This window comes from Tenrec ecaudatus, chromosome 1 (assembly GCF_050624435.1).
Source record: "Tenrec ecaudatus isolate mTenEca1 chromosome 1, mTenEca1.hap1, whole genome shotgun sequence".
Lineage (NCBI taxonomy): Eukaryota > Metazoa > Chordata > Mammalia > Afrosoricida > Tenrecidae > Tenrec > Tenrec ecaudatus.
Window position 1 is genome coordinate 76987316 of NC_134530.1, and position 16899 is coordinate 77004214.

General features: G+C 40.4%; 2 protein-coding genes across 5 annotated transcripts in view; one reads left to right on the plus strand and one right to left on the minus strand.

The window, feature by feature from the left end:
- OSBPL9 (oxysterol binding protein like 9) overlaps positions 1 to 9982 on the plus strand; it is a 146897-nt gene extending 136915 nt beyond the window's left edge. For all 3 annotated transcript variants that reach the window (XM_075555882.1, XM_075555885.1, XM_075555877.1), the window contains 10 exons: positions 537 to 622; positions 1720 to 1891; positions 3009 to 3093; positions 3658 to 3768; positions 4002 to 4065; positions 4168 to 4308; positions 7636 to 7714; positions 8100 to 8191; positions 8950 to 9085; positions 9332 to 9982. In XM_075555882.1, coding sequence (XP_075411997.1) covers positions 537 to 622; positions 1720 to 1891; positions 3009 to 3093; positions 3658 to 3768; positions 4002 to 4065; positions 4168 to 4308; positions 7636 to 7714; positions 8100 to 8191; positions 8950 to 9085; positions 9332 to 9406 — 1041 coding nt within the window. In that variant the 3' untranslated portion in view covers positions 9407 to 9982. The remainder of the gene's footprint in view (positions 1 to 536; positions 623 to 1719; positions 1892 to 3008; positions 3094 to 3657; positions 3769 to 4001; positions 4066 to 4167; positions 4309 to 7635; positions 7715 to 8099; positions 8192 to 8949; positions 9086 to 9331) is intronic.
- A 305-nt stretch (positions 9983 to 10287) lies between these two features.
- Positions 10288 to 16899, minus strand: part of NRDC (nardilysin convertase) — an 80661-nt gene continuing 74049 nt past the window's right edge. For both annotated transcript variants that reach the window (XM_075555866.1, XM_075555871.1), the window contains 9 exons: positions 15881 to 15912; positions 15506 to 15644; positions 13345 to 13392; positions 13013 to 13065; positions 12438 to 12521; positions 11954 to 12044; positions 11624 to 11740; positions 10941 to 11027; positions 10288 to 10842 (listed from right to left, as the gene is read on the minus strand). In XM_075555866.1, coding sequence (XP_075411981.1) covers positions 10642 to 10842; positions 10941 to 11027; positions 11624 to 11740; positions 11954 to 12044; positions 12438 to 12521; positions 13013 to 13065; positions 13345 to 13392; positions 15506 to 15644; positions 15881 to 15912 — 852 coding nt within the window. In that variant the 3' untranslated portion in view covers positions 10288 to 10641. The remainder of the gene's footprint in view (positions 10843 to 10940; positions 11028 to 11623; positions 11741 to 11953; positions 12045 to 12437; positions 12522 to 13012; positions 13066 to 13344; positions 13393 to 15505; positions 15645 to 15880; positions 15913 to 16899) is intronic.

Below are 16899 nucleotides of genomic sequence, written 5' to 3' on the forward strand. Positions count from 1 at the left end.
ACGTGGGTTACCATGATGACCACAGGGTTAGCAGATCAAAAACTACCAGCCACTCTGAAGGAGAAAGATAAACCCATCTGCTCCCATAAAGATTTCTAGTCTTGGAAAGCCACCGTCAGAGTGTTACTATGAGTCCGAATTAACTTGCTGACAGTGAGTCTGGTTGTTTTTTTAAAAAGATTTTTAAGACCCCCTAACACAACATGATCTTTCCCTCTCTTAAACGTTCAGATCACTTTGAACATCTCTTGCATGATGCCACATTTAACTTAAATGTAGGGATTATTCTCACGTTTAGCTCATAGCTTTTAACGTTGGGCCCTAATTGATATCTAACCTTGAATTTAGTGGTCCGCTGTTTATTTCCAACTGGGCAGATGAATGGGAAGTTAAGAATCCCGAACCATTTGGAAAGTAGCTATCATAGTAAGTCTGGCTATACTGGGTGGGTATGACTGATTACTATGAATTTTTAAGAAAGAGTTAAGCAGTCTGTCTTTAGTGGGATATCAATGTTAAATTTATGTCTTTTTCAGGTAGTTCTTCCAACATTTATTCTTGAAAGAAGATCTCTTTTAGAAATGTATGCAGACTTTTTTGCACATCCGGACCTCTTTGTCAGGTATTTGACTTATCACGGTACTTTCTTATTTAAGATGTTTCTCAGTTGTTTTCTTCTTACATAGAACAGACAAATTCCTTATCTTTTGTCTGGATAAAAGTAACGTTGGATTTTTTTTTTTTGCTTATATAGGTCTCCACTTTTCAAAAGCACATCTTACATGACTTTTATAACAGACTGACAGTTAGGACCTGTTATCATTAACAGGAAGATAATGAAGATGATTTCTGCCTTTCTAAACAGGGAAAAAAAGCAAACGTAGCATTCAATGAGATCCAAATATTCTGAAACCCAAATGAAAGAAGAATCCTAAATGCCTGTGCACACAGTAGCAAAGCTTTAAAGGACGCAGAACAAAAATTGAATAAAAAAAAAAAGAAAACATCTAAAATTATAGTTGGAAATTTATCCATAAGGAACTGATTAAATAAATAGCGCCCTCAAAATTTAAAAAAAGAAAAAAGAAAAGGCAGGAAGACTAGAGAACATTTGAGAAAAATATCATCTTGACTCAGTTGACCCTTCTAAACATGACACTTAACAACTGTAAAACACAAGCTTCTTCCAAATACATATAGAACATTCATCAAGACAACTCATGTACTGGGCTATAAAACAAGTCTTAAAATGAATGCAATACTATAGAGTATAAGAGTATATGTGATCATCGCAAAGGGCCAAATTAGAGGTCAACACATTAGAAATATCTAGGAAATCCCCAAATGTCGGCAATTTAAAAGTACATGAGATTCTGGAACAAGCAAAAATAATCTCTGGTACTAGAAGTCCTATGCAATAATTGTCACAAGGTGTAAGGATTGGGAATTGCTCGAATAGGGGCATTCAGAGAGACTTTGCAGCAATGGAAATAAATCCTATCTGGAGTGGTTATTAATTTCATTAATAACTACATGTATTAAAACATCAAACTTAGGGTCTGTGCATTTAACTGTATACATATTAATTGCATGTATGTCTTTTACAGTAGAAAGTTGGAGGTTCCACCTGTCCTGGCACCTCTGGCTAGCACAGGGGAATGAGGCATAGGCTTGGTTACTGTCCAAAGCAGGGCACTGACTTTTTCTTTTCTACTTAAGCATTAGTGACCAGAAGGATCCCAAGGACCGTATGGTGCAGGTGGTAAAGTGGTATCTCTCAGCCTTTCACGCAGGAAGGAAAGGGTCTGTTGCCAAGAAACCATACAACCCCATTTTGGGTGAGATTTTTCAGTGTCACTGGACGTTACCAAATGACACTGAAGAGAACGCAGTGAGTACTACATATCATTTTAAAATTAGCTTTCATTGTATACTGATTCAAGATTTAATTTCATTTGCAGGCACATTATAACCGATGTAGGCAATGATGTAAATATGCTCACTGGCCATAGAGCACTGTTGCTGGATCAGCATGTTAACAAAATAGTGAGCAAAACAAAAGGGCGTCAAGAGATGAGGGTGGTGATTTTTAAATGAGATCTTGCAGGGCATAATGATAATTTAATGTTTTGTCAGTTTTGTTTAGAAAACAATAATATGATGGTTTTGGAAAGGGGCAAAAACCCAGGAGACCATAGATATGGCGTTAGCATGATTTCAAGAGAAAGCTGGAGATAGAACCCATAGATTGGAGGAAGTAAAGGAAAAGCGGGTGGGGAATCAGGGATGAGGTCTTTGCATGGGCCCTTTGCAGTAGGTGCCATTTACTGAAACTAAACGATTCCATTTGGGGAAGGGAAAATAAAGAGTATTAATGCGAAGTACAAAGCATGAAGAATCTTTTAAACATAAAAGTGGGGATTTCAAACCAAGAGTTGTCACCTAAGCACTTCAGGAGATCTAAAGTGTGTGTGGATACGGTTTTCAGAGATTTTTGTAGTTTTTAATGCCATTTAAGTCCTGTGCTTGGATGATATCACATCAAGAAGATGGCGCATTACTGAAGAGTAGGTAACCCAGAACTGAGCCCCAAAGCTCCCAAATTTAGAGGTTTAGTTTCAGGAAGCTGACTGCCAAGACCCAAGGAAATTATTTAAAAATTAAAACCCTCTAACTCACAGTGCCTGGTGTCTGTCAGTACCATGAAGCCCCACCTTTCCTCTTCTGAGCCCCATGTTTCTAAAGACAGGTGCCAGCTGGGTCTTCCTATTCATTTGGTACTCTTTGGCAATTGCCCAGTACTGGGCCCATGAGCCGTCCTTTCAAGAATCGCTCACGTCTAGTCTAGCCAGTGATATAATCCAGTGCCATCATATGTATCTGATGCTTTGGAAGTGTGATGGGAGAAATTAAAGTTACCTTGGGAGCCAGACTCAGTGATTTGAGTCTCTGTAGTGTTACTTTTGTTGCTATGTGAAAAAAGAAAATGCTATTTTATTTGCTTGCAGGAACTAGTTTCAGAAGGACCAGTTCCCTGGGTTTCTAAAAACAGTGTAACCTTTGTGGCTGAACAGGTTTCCCATCATCCACCCAGTAAGTTACAGAGTGCCTCTACTCTCAAAGTGTGTCTAAAATAGGTCATTAAAAGGTCCATAGTTGAGATCAAGCAAGATGGTTATCAAAATAAGAGGGGAAATCCCAAATCAATTTTTATTGCTTTAAAGCCATCTTACACATATGACATGTATGAGTTATACCCTGTAGAAACCTCAGCAACATTGAGACCGTTTGTAAAGTTGAGGTATAGGTCCTGCACAGGGTATATACGTGTATTCTTGGTGTAATAGACATAGTACATACCATCAACACTGTGTTGGCTCAGTCTGGTGTTAAGGCCCCAGGTTCAGGTTGGTAAAGGGCATACTTGCTGCCCAGGAAAATCTTTAGTAGTCCTTTTGATTTTAAGCCTCCTGGACTGGCCATTGCCTAATGTTCCAGGCAGCTCCTGCCTACATGGCCTTGTGTGAATTCTTGTATTGGATGCAAAGGCATTAATGATAAAGGATTCTCTATTTAACCAATTTTTCCCAGGCTTAAGGGAGTTGGGAAGGTGGCAATAGTTGTAGAGTGCATTAAGTGAAAAGAATTTTTATTCAGTTTCAGCTTTTTATGCTGAGTGTTTTAACAAGAAGATACAATTCAATGCGCATATATGGACCAAGTCAAAATTCCTTGGGATGTCAATTGGGGTGCACAACATAGGGCAAGGTGAGTCTGTGGATGTGGTGTGGACGGCAGTTATTCTAGTATATGCTGAACACTTGTTTAGTAAGAGAAAATGGCCCCAGAGTTTTATGTTATTGTTATATATACATGCAAATATTGGGATAAGGGGGTAAGATTTGCTGTCCTTAAATAGAAAAATATCCCCTCAACTGAACAAAGGAAACTTGCCTCCTGTTAATTCTATTCACCAGCGATTCTATCCCTTCTCTCCACAGGCTGTGTCTCTTGTCTAGACTATGATGAACACTACATTCTCACATTCCCCAATGGTTACGGAAGGCAAGTAGTGAGTGCGGTGTCTGCCTCCTCTGATGACGAGCAGTTCCTACTTCCACCCTTCTTCTGAACCACCATTCTTAATGGAAACTTGTGACTTTGCAGGTCCATCCTCACAGTGCCCTGGGTGGAGCTAGGAGGAGAATGCAATATTAATTGTTCCAAAACAGGCTATAGTGCAAACATCGTCTTCCACACTAAACCTTTTTATGGAGGAAAGAAGCACAGAATTACTGCTGAGATTTTGTAGGTATTTTGGTTTTCTGCCTTCGCTCTCTTCTCTGAAATACTTTTCCTTTCTCTTGACCTATGACTTCTATTAGAAATGGGCTGTTTTAAAAATACTGTCTGTAAATTTCCTTTCTATCATGCATGGCATTTGTCCTCCTAATGTCTGGATTCAGAACTGGGGTTCTTCTAACCAGGAACTTGATGTGCAAATGGGGAACTAAAAGGGTTTTCTCCAGGTTAGTGAACTCCTTCCTAATTAGTTTCTAGGAGTAAATGGGCAAAAAGGATCAAAATGAAACGGGAGGAATACTCAATGTCATTGAGTCATTTCTGCATAGAAGTAAAAGTTTGCTGAATATAATTCAAGAATACTTGCAGCAGGACATTGGCAGGGGATTTGCCAGACCAGACTTTCAGGCTGGAATTACATTCAACAACGTGTATCATAATTTGTTAGAGATAACACAACAGTGTCAATTCCAAAACACTGAATTGTGCTCATGCTGAAGCTGTGCATAGACAAAGAGGCTATTGTTCAAAGAGAACTGATGTGACTTGAAATCAGGAAAGGTGTGTGTTAGGATTGTGTCCTTCCATCGTACATACGCAGTCTGTAAAACGAGCTGTTATTCTGAAAGGCAGACCTACATGAATAATTCAGTATCTGAGTTAAAGTCTCACTAGCCTACAATATGCAGATGACGCAGCCTTGCTTGCTTAAAGTGAAGAGGATTTGAAATACTGATGATCAACGACTAAATCTTTAGATTATTCCACAGCATAAACAAAAATCCTCAACTGGACCCGCAAATAACAAATCCGGTTAGATGGAAAGAAGATTGAAGTTACCAAGAATTTCATTTAACTTGGACCTACAATTATAATGCTCTTGAAGCCCAGTCAAGAAATAGTGTCATAAGCATTGGGTCCATCTCTTTATAAAAGTTCTTTTAAAATGTAAAAAAGCAAAGATAATGCGTCGAGGACTTGGCCTAAACTATCTTATTTGCAATCAGCAAAAGCTAGACAATGAATAAAGAAGAGGATCAAGATTGAATATCTTCGCATTATGATGGTAAAGAATATCGTGCAAATCTTTCTTGAAAGACAGACAGCCAGGAGCAGGTGACAGTCCCTTTTTCAGAGGGCAGTCAAGCTTTAAGTGGAGGGTCAGTGTGAAAGAGGTCTGTCACGGAGATGGACTGACACAGTGGCTGCACCAATGGACTGAAACAGGAATTCCGAGGATGGCACAGGACCAAGTCCTGTATTCTGTTGTGTACAGATTTGGAAATGGCACAGGACCAAGTCCTGTATTCTGTTGTGTACAGATTTGGAAATGACTCGGAGCCACTCACAGCAACTAGCTAACATATAGTTCATGAGTTCCTGGATCTTTTTGCCAGATAAGACCATGAGCTAGTCTTTATAATGAAGTTTATGACACACACTTCCCCACCCAAACTTCATAGCCATACTCACTGCCCCTCATCTTTGCCCCTCTCCCCTACCCCCTGCCCAAGCTGCCACTAAAAGCTAGTAGCCAGCATACCCTGCAGGCAATTGCTTGGCTCTGTTTGATGCTCTTGGGCCAGAAAAAAAATTAAGCTGTCTGGGCAACTAGTTGGACAGGTTCCCTGGAAAGGGGGATATCTAGGTCTCTAGCCCATGGGACTTTGCTTTGCCCTGGAAGGCCTTTTTGGGAACGTGTCTACATGACAGACATGCAACTGGTTTTCCAGGGACACTTTTTGTATGAGTTAGGATCCAAAACAATTGTACACACACACACACAAGAGGAATTTTAATAAGGACCAATTTAAAATCTAGAAATTTGTTATAGTCAGAAAATAGCAGGACTTAGAGAACAAGCAGCACAGGTTAACCTCCATAATGTAGGTGTGCTCCCCCCACTTCACTGCCCCCACCTCCAAGCAGAAGATGGAATAATTTCTAGCACAGAGGCATGGGCATGTCAGCTTTGCAGTGCTCCGCGTGACAGGAGAACGTTCTACCAGAACAATTTAGTGAAAAGGGACCCTCAAAGGGCTGTGGGTTAGAGGCCTGTACTTCAGTACCTGGTTGCACTAACCCAGTCTCTCCAAGCTTTTTTATGAGTCTTTTCTACTTAAAATCTATTAAGGACCACCAATGACGTTGTGTGTGAATTACATGAATATTTCTGTATTATAAATTAGATATAAAATATTAATTCATATAGAAGTAGCAAAATAGTACTATGTACAGATATTTTCTAAAACTTTTTGTAACTGCGGTGATGGAGATAATGTCTATTTCAGATATCTAACAGCTGACTTGAATGGTACACCATTCAATTCTTTCATTTAAATCTTGCTGTATCATGTGACATAGCCCCAGCAAAGCACTGTACAGATGACTGTCTTAATATTATAAAAATAGTTTTGATTTTGTAGACCTCTCAAGATGCTTGTCTTGGGAAACCCCAAGAGTTAGCCCATTTTGAGGTCCTCTATACTAGATAGTCTCTCCCTCGGTTCCTACTATTTTATTTCCCTTGTCCCCAACTCTAGTCATGGAGGACATTTGCATTTCAGCCAGTCATAGCCGCTTTCCTCCCTCTCCCCCATTTGTCTCTGACTTCTTTCTGCCCTTTGTTAATATGCCTTGCTCTTCCTAACCTATCTTTTGATGTAATAATGCTTTATCTTATCAAATTCAATGACTGCTGTAATATCCAAGTTGAAGCCTTTCAGGGCTATTAAGGAAGGGGGGTGGATCTTCTCTTAGGGAAAGGGAAAGAATTCAAACTACATCATTTGACCTAGTTTCCCTTTCAACGTGAGCCGGGTACACCTGCATCTAACATTACATTCTTAAACCAAGCCTTCTTCCGCAGTAGCAGTTTGGGCTTTGTTCTCCAGCACCCACATATGCTTACCACAACACTTACCATAGAGTCTTAGTATTTCCTCACCCAGGTTTTATATAGTTTAAGGGCAAGGACCATACCCAGTCTTTTATGGCCCCAGCACAGGGCTCTCTTGCCCAACCCATACCACTGTGTTCATGGGGCCTAGAGTTCTTTAGCATCTTGCCCAGGACCTTCATTCTAACCACCGGTTCTAAGAAATTACATTCTGTTAAAGCCACGTTTGCCAAAGGCTTCGTGGTTGCTCTTCTACTAATTTTCACATGAGGGAGTTTTGTCCTATAAGTTTGCTAATGAGTCAGCGTTGACTCAGTGGCAATGCGTTTGGGGGATTTTTTTTTTTTTTTTAAGGTCTGGGTAGGCCACCCTGACAAGCTTCTTCAAGTAATTCTCAGTTTGAGACTAACATGAATGCTTCCCTTTTTGTTTAGTCCTCCAAATGATAAGAAGTCTCTTTGCTCAATTGAAGGAGAATGGAATGGTGTCATGTACGCAAAATATGCAACAGGGGTAAGAATCTGTACTTTGCCCACATTTTTTAGGCCGCCTTGAATTGTAAGTTATCCCTTCCTCTGGTTCCTTCCTTTAACCTGTAAGACCGTCTTTAGTGTCATCTCTCCAAGGCAGTCCCTCAACCCCACCCCCCCTTAGTCAGGTGGAATTTCTTGTCACTCCACTGCTTACTCTCGAAACACTTTACAATGTGTCTAACATAGAAAGTATTCGATAAATGTTAGCTCGATCATTAGGTGTCATCTGTTTATAAAATGAAATGTTTGTTGAAACTCATTGTTTACATATGTGGACCTTCATTATTAGATCTACTAAGAGTCTGGATAATTTCTGTTTCCTACAAAAACAGTTTGAATAAAACATCCATCTACCTCTTTTCTAGGAAAATACAGTCTTTATAGATACCAAAAAGTTGCCTATAATAAAGAAGAAAGTGAGGAAGCTTGAAGATCAGAATGAGTATGAATCCCGCTGGTAAGGAGTAATAGTAACTAGACGATTGCAAGCTGTCTGTTGCGGTGCTTACCCTGTTGCCTGCATACAGGACAGGGGCAGCTTTTAGAAGTGGGGTGCATTACCTCCACTCCACTAGTTCTGTAACAATTAACTAAGTCACCTCACTTCTGATAATGGGGGAAATTGGCACTAACCAAATTGTGAGGACTAATGTTTTGTTTAACACCTTAAATCATCTGTTACCCCTAAATATTTCTGTACCTGTATGATTAAAAATTCACTATCATGCATTTTATAAAATGTAATAATACTGATACCAGTTATCTAATTGTCATTTAATTTTCCTATTCTCTAAAATGTTAGAAAATTTTCTTTCACTTTGTTTGAATCAGGATCTAAGTAAAATCCAGAGCTTGCTTAAAGTTCATGGGAAAAAATGAATTAAAAATGGAATAGTTCCACAATTTTGGTAAGCCCCCTCATTGGCAGTATGAGGAGTCATGTGCTAAAGTTCCTATTTTGAGTGTTAAAGGATCTCTTATGTGAAGGGAGTCTGACAAATCTTTACACCACTTCTTGTTTCTTAATTTAATAGTCTTTATGGTATCTCTATGTCCACTATCCAATATACATGTCATCCCTATTTCTTTCTCTGGGGTCTCGCCCATTGTTCATCTGAGCTACAGCACTGGAAGCTACTGGCTTTAGGTTTTCTTTCTCAAGATTGTAACTTCTCTGTTCATCAGGTTCTTAACACCTTGATTTCTTTTCTTTAGCCTTTGGAAAGACGTCACTTTCAACTTAAAAATCAGAGACATCGATGCAGCAACTGAAGCAAAGCATAAGCTTGAAGAAAGACAAAGAGCAGAAGCCCGGGAAAGGAAAGAGAAGGAAGTTCAATGGGAGACAAGGGTAAGTTAGTTTGAGGGAATTAAACTTTAATCTCCCAATCATTTCTCCCACGCACCCCCCCTTCCCCCGGGCCCTGAGCTATAACTTATGATGAACAGGATGAGCTCTGGTCCTACCTGAAGCTTATTTCAAGAAGGAAGGGAGGTCGAGAGAGAGAGAGTGTGTGTGTGTGTGGGGGGGGGGGTGGTGGTGGTTGTGGATACAGAATAACAAGAGTAATGGAATCTTTCTTCCTTTCTCTTACAGTTATTTCATGAAGATGGAGAATGTTGGGTTTATGATGAACCATTACTGAAGCGCCTGGGTGCTGCCAAGCACTAGATTGGGAAACATTTACCCGTGGTGACCAGGGCAGTAGGCATAATGAAACATCAATCAATCTTCCTTTGGGAGAAGCTGTTCACTCCCTTCTTATTGCAGTGGTTCCTATCTCAGGGATACTGGACTTGCCGAAGCAGATGAACAATTTAAAGCAAGAAAAGCTCTCTTTGACAGTTAGGATTTTGACTTCAGTCCTGAGAAGAAACTCAGGCGACATGCCTAAGCTTTGAAAAAGCATTTATAATCCTATCTCAAACTCTGCACTCTAGTACTGCTATTGATATGACGTTTCCTAGTTCATATCATCTTGGTTATAATATATATATATATATATATACACACACACATATATATATATACACACAAAGTATACTTGATGCAAAATTGTGCATAATACTCCATCTGTAAATAATGATTCCTCTGTTTTAGAAAATTAGTGGTTATTAAAATCAAGTGTTAGGAAATTTCATGAGACTCATCTATAACTTTTATTTTGGAATTGAACTATTACATTGTATCTTACTCTGGATCACAGCTTAATTATATTCAGTGCTACTTAAGGCTTCATAAAGTAACTTTTCCAATCTTTTAATGTGTTTCTTTTCTTTTAAACATCAAGCCAATTATTTTGCAGAGCTAGCTTGTCATCATAATACATCCCTGACCCTTTCCAATAGCGCTGTTTAATGGATTCTGGGTTCTTTTACCCCTACACCAAGCTGTTCTCAAGTCTTCATTGAGCTCACCACCATTTATTAAAAAACACAGCATCTTACTGCTTTACAGGGTTCCAGAAGAGATATTGTAGATGCTGTTTCCAACGTCACACTTAAAAGAATAAGGAATGCAAAGGAAGCAAGTGGCTCATTCTGATGGAGAAATACAGATACAGAACTATCTTTATTTAGAAATACATTTAAAAGAACAAGTATTAATGATTAGTACCGAGTAGCTGGGTGTTAATAATTTAGCTGTTCAATAGGGCTCCTCCAGGATGGCCCACACAACTTGATTCTCAACTGAGAGGACACAGGCCAGGACTCTTGTGGGCACACTGCTAATTTCTCTTCCAGCTGCTACCCTGGATCGTTAAGACTCTACAGAAAATGTGGGGACAAGCAACTGCTTTGAAGCCAGTGCAAAAATTCAACAGAAGCCCTGAGGCAAAGTAGTGTAACTGTAAAATACAAACACATTTTTAAATACACATTGCTTCAGGCCAACGAGACTGCAGTTTATTTGACTATTTTGTGGTAGGGGAGAAGGTTAAGTCTTGATGTGAAAGCCCTGATGTCAGTAATGGAGACGGTGGAATCTGCCAGCAGAGGAGAGGTTGGCAGGTAGGTTAGCTGCATCACTTCACCATCAGAACAGTTGGAATCCTCGCCAGAGGGAGCATTGTCATCTTCCAGCTCATATTTCCCATACCCAACAACCTGAAAGGGTTCAAAGACTCAAGGTGAGAACAAAGGCCTGTTTCAGTTCCCTGATGAGTGCTAAGTGGGCAAGGTGAGAAATAGTTAAGCATACTCACATGAACACTAAGCATTTTACTTCCTGCTCTATGAGTCTTGAACCAGTTGACCAGGTCTGATTTTGAGAATGACTTCAGTGCTTCAATCTTAAAAGGGGCAGGGTAGTAAGACAAAAAGAAACAGAAGCTATAAAACGCAACTGGAGGGCATCTTTTTTGAGAGATCAACCGGGCAAACCTGGTACTGCTCGCTTACTTATTCTCCCAAGTTTGAACTTGTCCCCAACCTTCTAAAGAAATGATCCATCAAAGCAGATGAGCAGGTAGGTTCCGTACATGACTAGGAGTACTACTAAAAGCAATGTGAGCCACCTTGGTGTCACCTCAGTTACATGGTAACTTACTCAAACAGATGAAGACAACTTTGTCCTGCTAATGAAACTGCCTTACAGTGAGTTAAGATATTAACGCCTCTGTACCTTACAAATTTATGTGGTGTAAATTATTAATCACTAATCAACATTATCAGAGCTATATGTATTCTTGGAGGATACCAAGACCCAGAACTCTTGGGAGGGCTCTACAGCTGTGGTAAAGGACAAAGTGAGAGTGCTTTGCCTCGAGATGGGGAGAAGGGTGTAAGGTTGAACACGGCCAGTCTGAAAGCTCCAGATTGCCTTAACAATTGGGAAAGGATTTCTCTTCCACACATTGCTGGTTGGTTTTGAAAATGGCGTTACTACCTCATGGGCAAGGCGTTCAAAGAGATACTGCTGTGTCACCACTTCGTTCCAGTTCCTATCTACTTCTTCTCCAAGGTGTGTATCCTCACACTCCTTCAGCTTGATCAGAGCTGTAACCTGTTGTCACCAGAAAGACAGACCTTCAGGCAATGGCATCACACAGCTCCCACAGGAAGACACTGGTACTGTCCAGGCTGGCTTGTGATAGACCCACAATAGAGGAAGTTTGGGAGATGACAGATTATAGGGGGCCATAGGTTCCAAAACAGGTCAATATAGTGCTTTTAAAAAGGTGTCCAGTACTGATGCGCCAAGGGCCAAAAACTAGACCTGGGTGTTAAATGCCTCTTCGGTGAGATTTTCAATCTTCTCCTCAAAGCTAGAAAGAAACTCTTCTATCTTCTTATCAACAACTTCAGAGCTGAAATAAAACATTCAATTAAAAGTCATCAGAGACCTGGAGCAGAAGGCAAAAGAGAGTTAAGGCTTTTTCCAGGAAAGTAAAGGTGTATTCCAGCAAAGAGTTATTTTAAAATGTTTTCTTTGCAAGCCTCATTATTCTGCTCCCAGGCTGGTAGAGAATGGGGAGGAATTCTTACCCATATCCTGCCCAGTATCTGGCAGGCCCTTGCCCCACACAATGACCACAAGACTTATGTCCGCCCCTAGGGGACTAGGCTTAGAGGCCAGCTCATATAAAAGCCCCAAACCAGGGTTTTAAGGTCTTGAGTTTATACCATAAGTACATGTACCCTCTATGTATTAGAGTACTCCGGAATAACAAATTGGGCCCATATAATACTCATTTACTCACTTGTATTTAGTTGCCTGAGTCCCAACGGTGACAGAAAATCCTAGAATCCCAGATGTGTTTCTACAGGTAGGGTAGACATGATACCTACAGCCAGAAGGATAAATTCTATAAGCTCAGGACGCTACCTTTAAAGGCAATAGAAAAGAGTGAGAAGAAGGTTTCTGTATGTCCTTCCTAGATTTGAAGGTCTTGAGAGAGGATCCCGTTTATACCTGAAAACCAGAGTTCTATATGTGAACTTTTTTTTGAAGGTATACTCTCATCAAGAATCACAGACTAGCCATTTTCTCTTGCTAATCTTGAAAACTAACCAAATCCCAAAGTTCTAACTACCGTATATACTTGAGTACGCTGAGTTTTTCAACACATTTTTAATGCAGTTTTTGTAGTTAATATTAGGTGCCTCGGCTTATACTCTCGGTTTATACTCGAGTATACATAGTAGTAGGCACAACTAAAACATGAAAACACCAAAGACTGAGTGAAGCTGCTCAGTTATTCAAACAAGCTTCAGCCCATAAAGCCAACTCTAGACTCATTATTTGAGCACAGTTGTCCTTGCTAACAAGACTTACCCAAGTGTCTGCTTGGTTCGAAGGAAGTCAAAACAAGGCTCTTCCATGTGCATCTGTAATTCAACATATTACCCATCAATTAACTCTCCCCAGCAAAGAAACCTGTATGTCTTTCCCACAGTGCCCCACCATCTCTAGCCTCCCTTAATGTCTTCCTAAGTGGCCTATGCGCCCTCTCCACACTTGACACTAGGTAAGAATACTAAATGACCACCTGACACACTGAACACTATTTTCCTCCCAATCATAGCACTCTGACTACCCCAAGAAGTCCTAACTTCCAGCCTGAAAGGCCAGGCTTCTAACAGCATGATTCTTAATTCCTCACTTACCACAAGCAGCTCCATAAGAGTGTATTCTCTCAGACTCCTGGCACCTGACTGAAAGGAGAACTTGATCAGAACACCTGAAAAAGTGGCTAATAGGGTTTTTAGATACGGTGTATTCTTGTGTCTAAGCCGAGTTTTTCAGCACATTTTTAACACAGTTTTTGTGGTACAATTACGTGGCTCGGCCTGATCTTCAGGTGGGCTTATACTCGAGTGTATACGGTACTCTAGCTATTTCTGGGAACCACACATTCAAGCATCTTTACCACCACCACCTTCACTCCTTCAGAAGAGTTAACCATACCCTCAACTGCCATATGTCACTATTTGGTTCCATATCTGCTTCCCTATTAGTCTGATTATCTGTGAAGTCATGGATCTTTCTCGATCATCTACATTCCCAATTTAGCACAGAACTGCAGGTAGACATGAAGGTTAGTCCAGTAATCCTAGACCTCTCAACTCTTGTCCTAACTCTTATGGGACCTGTAACTCTTAGGGGACACATTCTAAAATCAAACACTTTAAAGTTCAAAGTCCTAAAGGAGGAAAGCAGGAAATATTTGGGGAGGGATCATGAATAATATCTGGATCCATTCCTAGGTGGGGAAAGTGAGCTGCTGCAGTCACACACGTGGGCCTTAAATCAGCTGATAGAAGGGAAAAACACTCCAGGGCCTAAACCTACTGGTTGCCCTGGAGGAAAGAGCAAATAATGACCCCAGAATGAAAGCAGACAGGAAGCCAACAAAGTTATTGCTCATGCATTCCAGTGTCAGCGCCTCTGGCACAGACTATTCCTTCCTACTTCAGAAGTGTCTTAGATGCCTTGACTGGACAACACAGAGATTTCCTGTTTGACTAATTAAAAGGCCTGTGATAAAACCAGTCAAAACCCTGTCAGAAAAGTTCACAGTTTAAACTGCGGTGAGACATGGTTTGCTAAAGAAAGCAGTTTGTATTAGAAACTACTAATTAATTATCATTAGGCAACATCTCCATAGACATTCTTGTAGGAAACTCTGGAGAAGTACTCTTCTTTGGGTTGCAAGCAGTCACAGACTCTAGAAATGTAAGCCAGGTTAAGAAGAGCCCCAACTGAGAGCACTGAGTTTAAAATGTGATCATCTCAACTTCAAAAAAGTGACTCCTGAAAATAAGGATTCATTAAGGCAACTTGGACACAGCTAAACTTTGATGAACAGTATTTGCTTCTGACACTCGAACCAAGACAAAATGAGGAAAACACTCAGGAACAGGGTCAGAAACAACAAAATGATGAGGAAGGTGACAGGCTAAGTAAAAACCAAACCCACTGTAATAGAGGCCATGTAGCTGTGACCAAAGTCCAAACTAGGGGTTCATTACAGAACCTGAAAGGGTAGTGCAGGGAAAGTCGTACTGTAAGAGCAACTATAGTAGCCCTGAATTTTAGAAGTCTGAGAGCAAGCATACAATTAGGAAAGATACTCTTGAGTCCTATAAGTGGGTGGGGCTAAATACAGCTTACACGAAGGTTATGGGCTAAATTGAGATCCATTGGAAAAATCTTACGTCCCATCCCACCCTTTCAGAATGTTAGAAATGTTCAGAATGTTCAGGTGTGGAAAAAGCACAGGATCTAAGGGCAAAAGGAGTAGAGTTGCAGGTGATAAGACCTCAGGCAAGTAAGGAACTAAACCTCTGATTTATCAGCCAAAAACATAAGTCACAATACTATCTCTCAGGTGCTTTAATTATGATAGCTCATCTGTCTGTTGTCAGAAAGGGCTTTCTATTCTCATAAAAAGGAACAGTCTCAGAAACCCAGAGTCAGCTCTACCCTGTCCCTTAGGGTCACTATGCATTAGAAATGACTCGATAGCAGTTGACTTTGCTTTTGGTGGTATATACTTTTGTCTCTTTTTTTCCCCAAAAAAATATGCTCTGCTGCTTTTCATCCACATTTTGCCCTCTGTTCCTCTGATCAGTGGTTAGGTGACTAGTAAAGCAACACCTCATTGTGACTGAAAAGAACCTATTTTTCACTTACAGGAACAACCTTTTTAAATGTAGCTGCTACAAAAGGACAAATAACCTGAAACAAAAGGCCTTGAGGTGTACTGCCTCCCACCAGGCTTAAAAGCATCCATGAGGATGGCTGGGTGCTATGGGGCCAACTGACCTGGTAGTACACAGTGACTTCAGAGTTCGCATCACCCTTGTTCAGGGCTTTCACTTTGCATATGTGGTGTCCACGGGGAAGTTCTACCACCTGGAACTGCACAGGCATCTCCTGTTCCAGAGGGATGAAGTTCAGCTTGCTGCAAGAGAATCAGGGTGGGTCTCTGAGACTGTGCCTTTCTTTTCTAACCCACACCCACAGGTTGAGAAGGGCCAGCCCTTCCACCATTTCTTCTGAATCATACATCCTCAAGAAAATCTACCAAAAGAATTATCTCAATTGCAGGTTTAATACTAATTAACTCAGTAGTAACTCAATGAATCCCACTAGTAAGAACACAAAACTCCCAGAGAGAAAATTCAAACTAATACTTACTCAACACCGTATTTCAGGAAATCCATAGACTCCTAGGAGGGAAAGGAAAACTAGATTAGGTCATCCTTACACCCAAAACCAACTACTATTAATATTTTAATGGTTGAGGAAACTCGTACAGCATTAATACACTAGGCAAGTCATTCATTGATTGGGCGAGTCATTCACTGACTCAGTGTTGATTATATTTGCTGAATATTAAGTAGCGTTTAAACTAAATAGCTCCTTCTCTGTGTCCTGTTCACCGATACATTGCAATACTTCCCCCACTGGATCAACATAATTGTTGAGTGCCAGTTTACCTCTTGGACAATTGTGATTGTGTCTTTTAGAAATCTGGGCCTATTATTATCAGAGGCTGGCATCAGCAGTTTGACTCCACCAACCATTCAGAGGGAGAAAGATCAGGCTATCTTCTCCAGATTTACAGCTTCAAAAACCCTAGGGGCTGAGTCAGGATTAACTTGAGGGCAGTTGTTGGTTTGTCTTTTTCTAAAGAAATCAAGGGACGACCCTCTTAAGTGGTTTCAACTTTGGACAATCCATCATGACGTCCTCTGGTCCAATAGTCTGTACCTAGGATGTCTTCAACTTTCCTAATGCTGCGACCCTTTAATATAGTTCATGTTGTGGTGACACCCATCCATAAAATTATTTTCATTGCTACTTCATTGGGCTACTGTTATGAAAGGGTCATTCGAACCCCAAAGGGGTCGTAACCCACAGGTTGAGAACCACCGTCCTATAGGATCATTAAGTAAAGTCAGTATTAACTAGAAGGCAGCTTTTGGTTTGTCTTTTTTTAAAGAAATGGAGAGATGACCTCATCTCTTAAGTGGTTTTGACTTCGGGCAAAATTCATCTTATGATGTCCTCTGATCCAATAGTCTCTGCCTAGAATTATCATTATGCTCGAAGGAGCATGTAGTAGTTCCTACACTTCTTTCTGTGGGTTTTTAACTTTTTTTCTGTGGTTAAGTTTTAGGAAGTGAGAATTTTAAGAAAGTGGGAAGTATTGC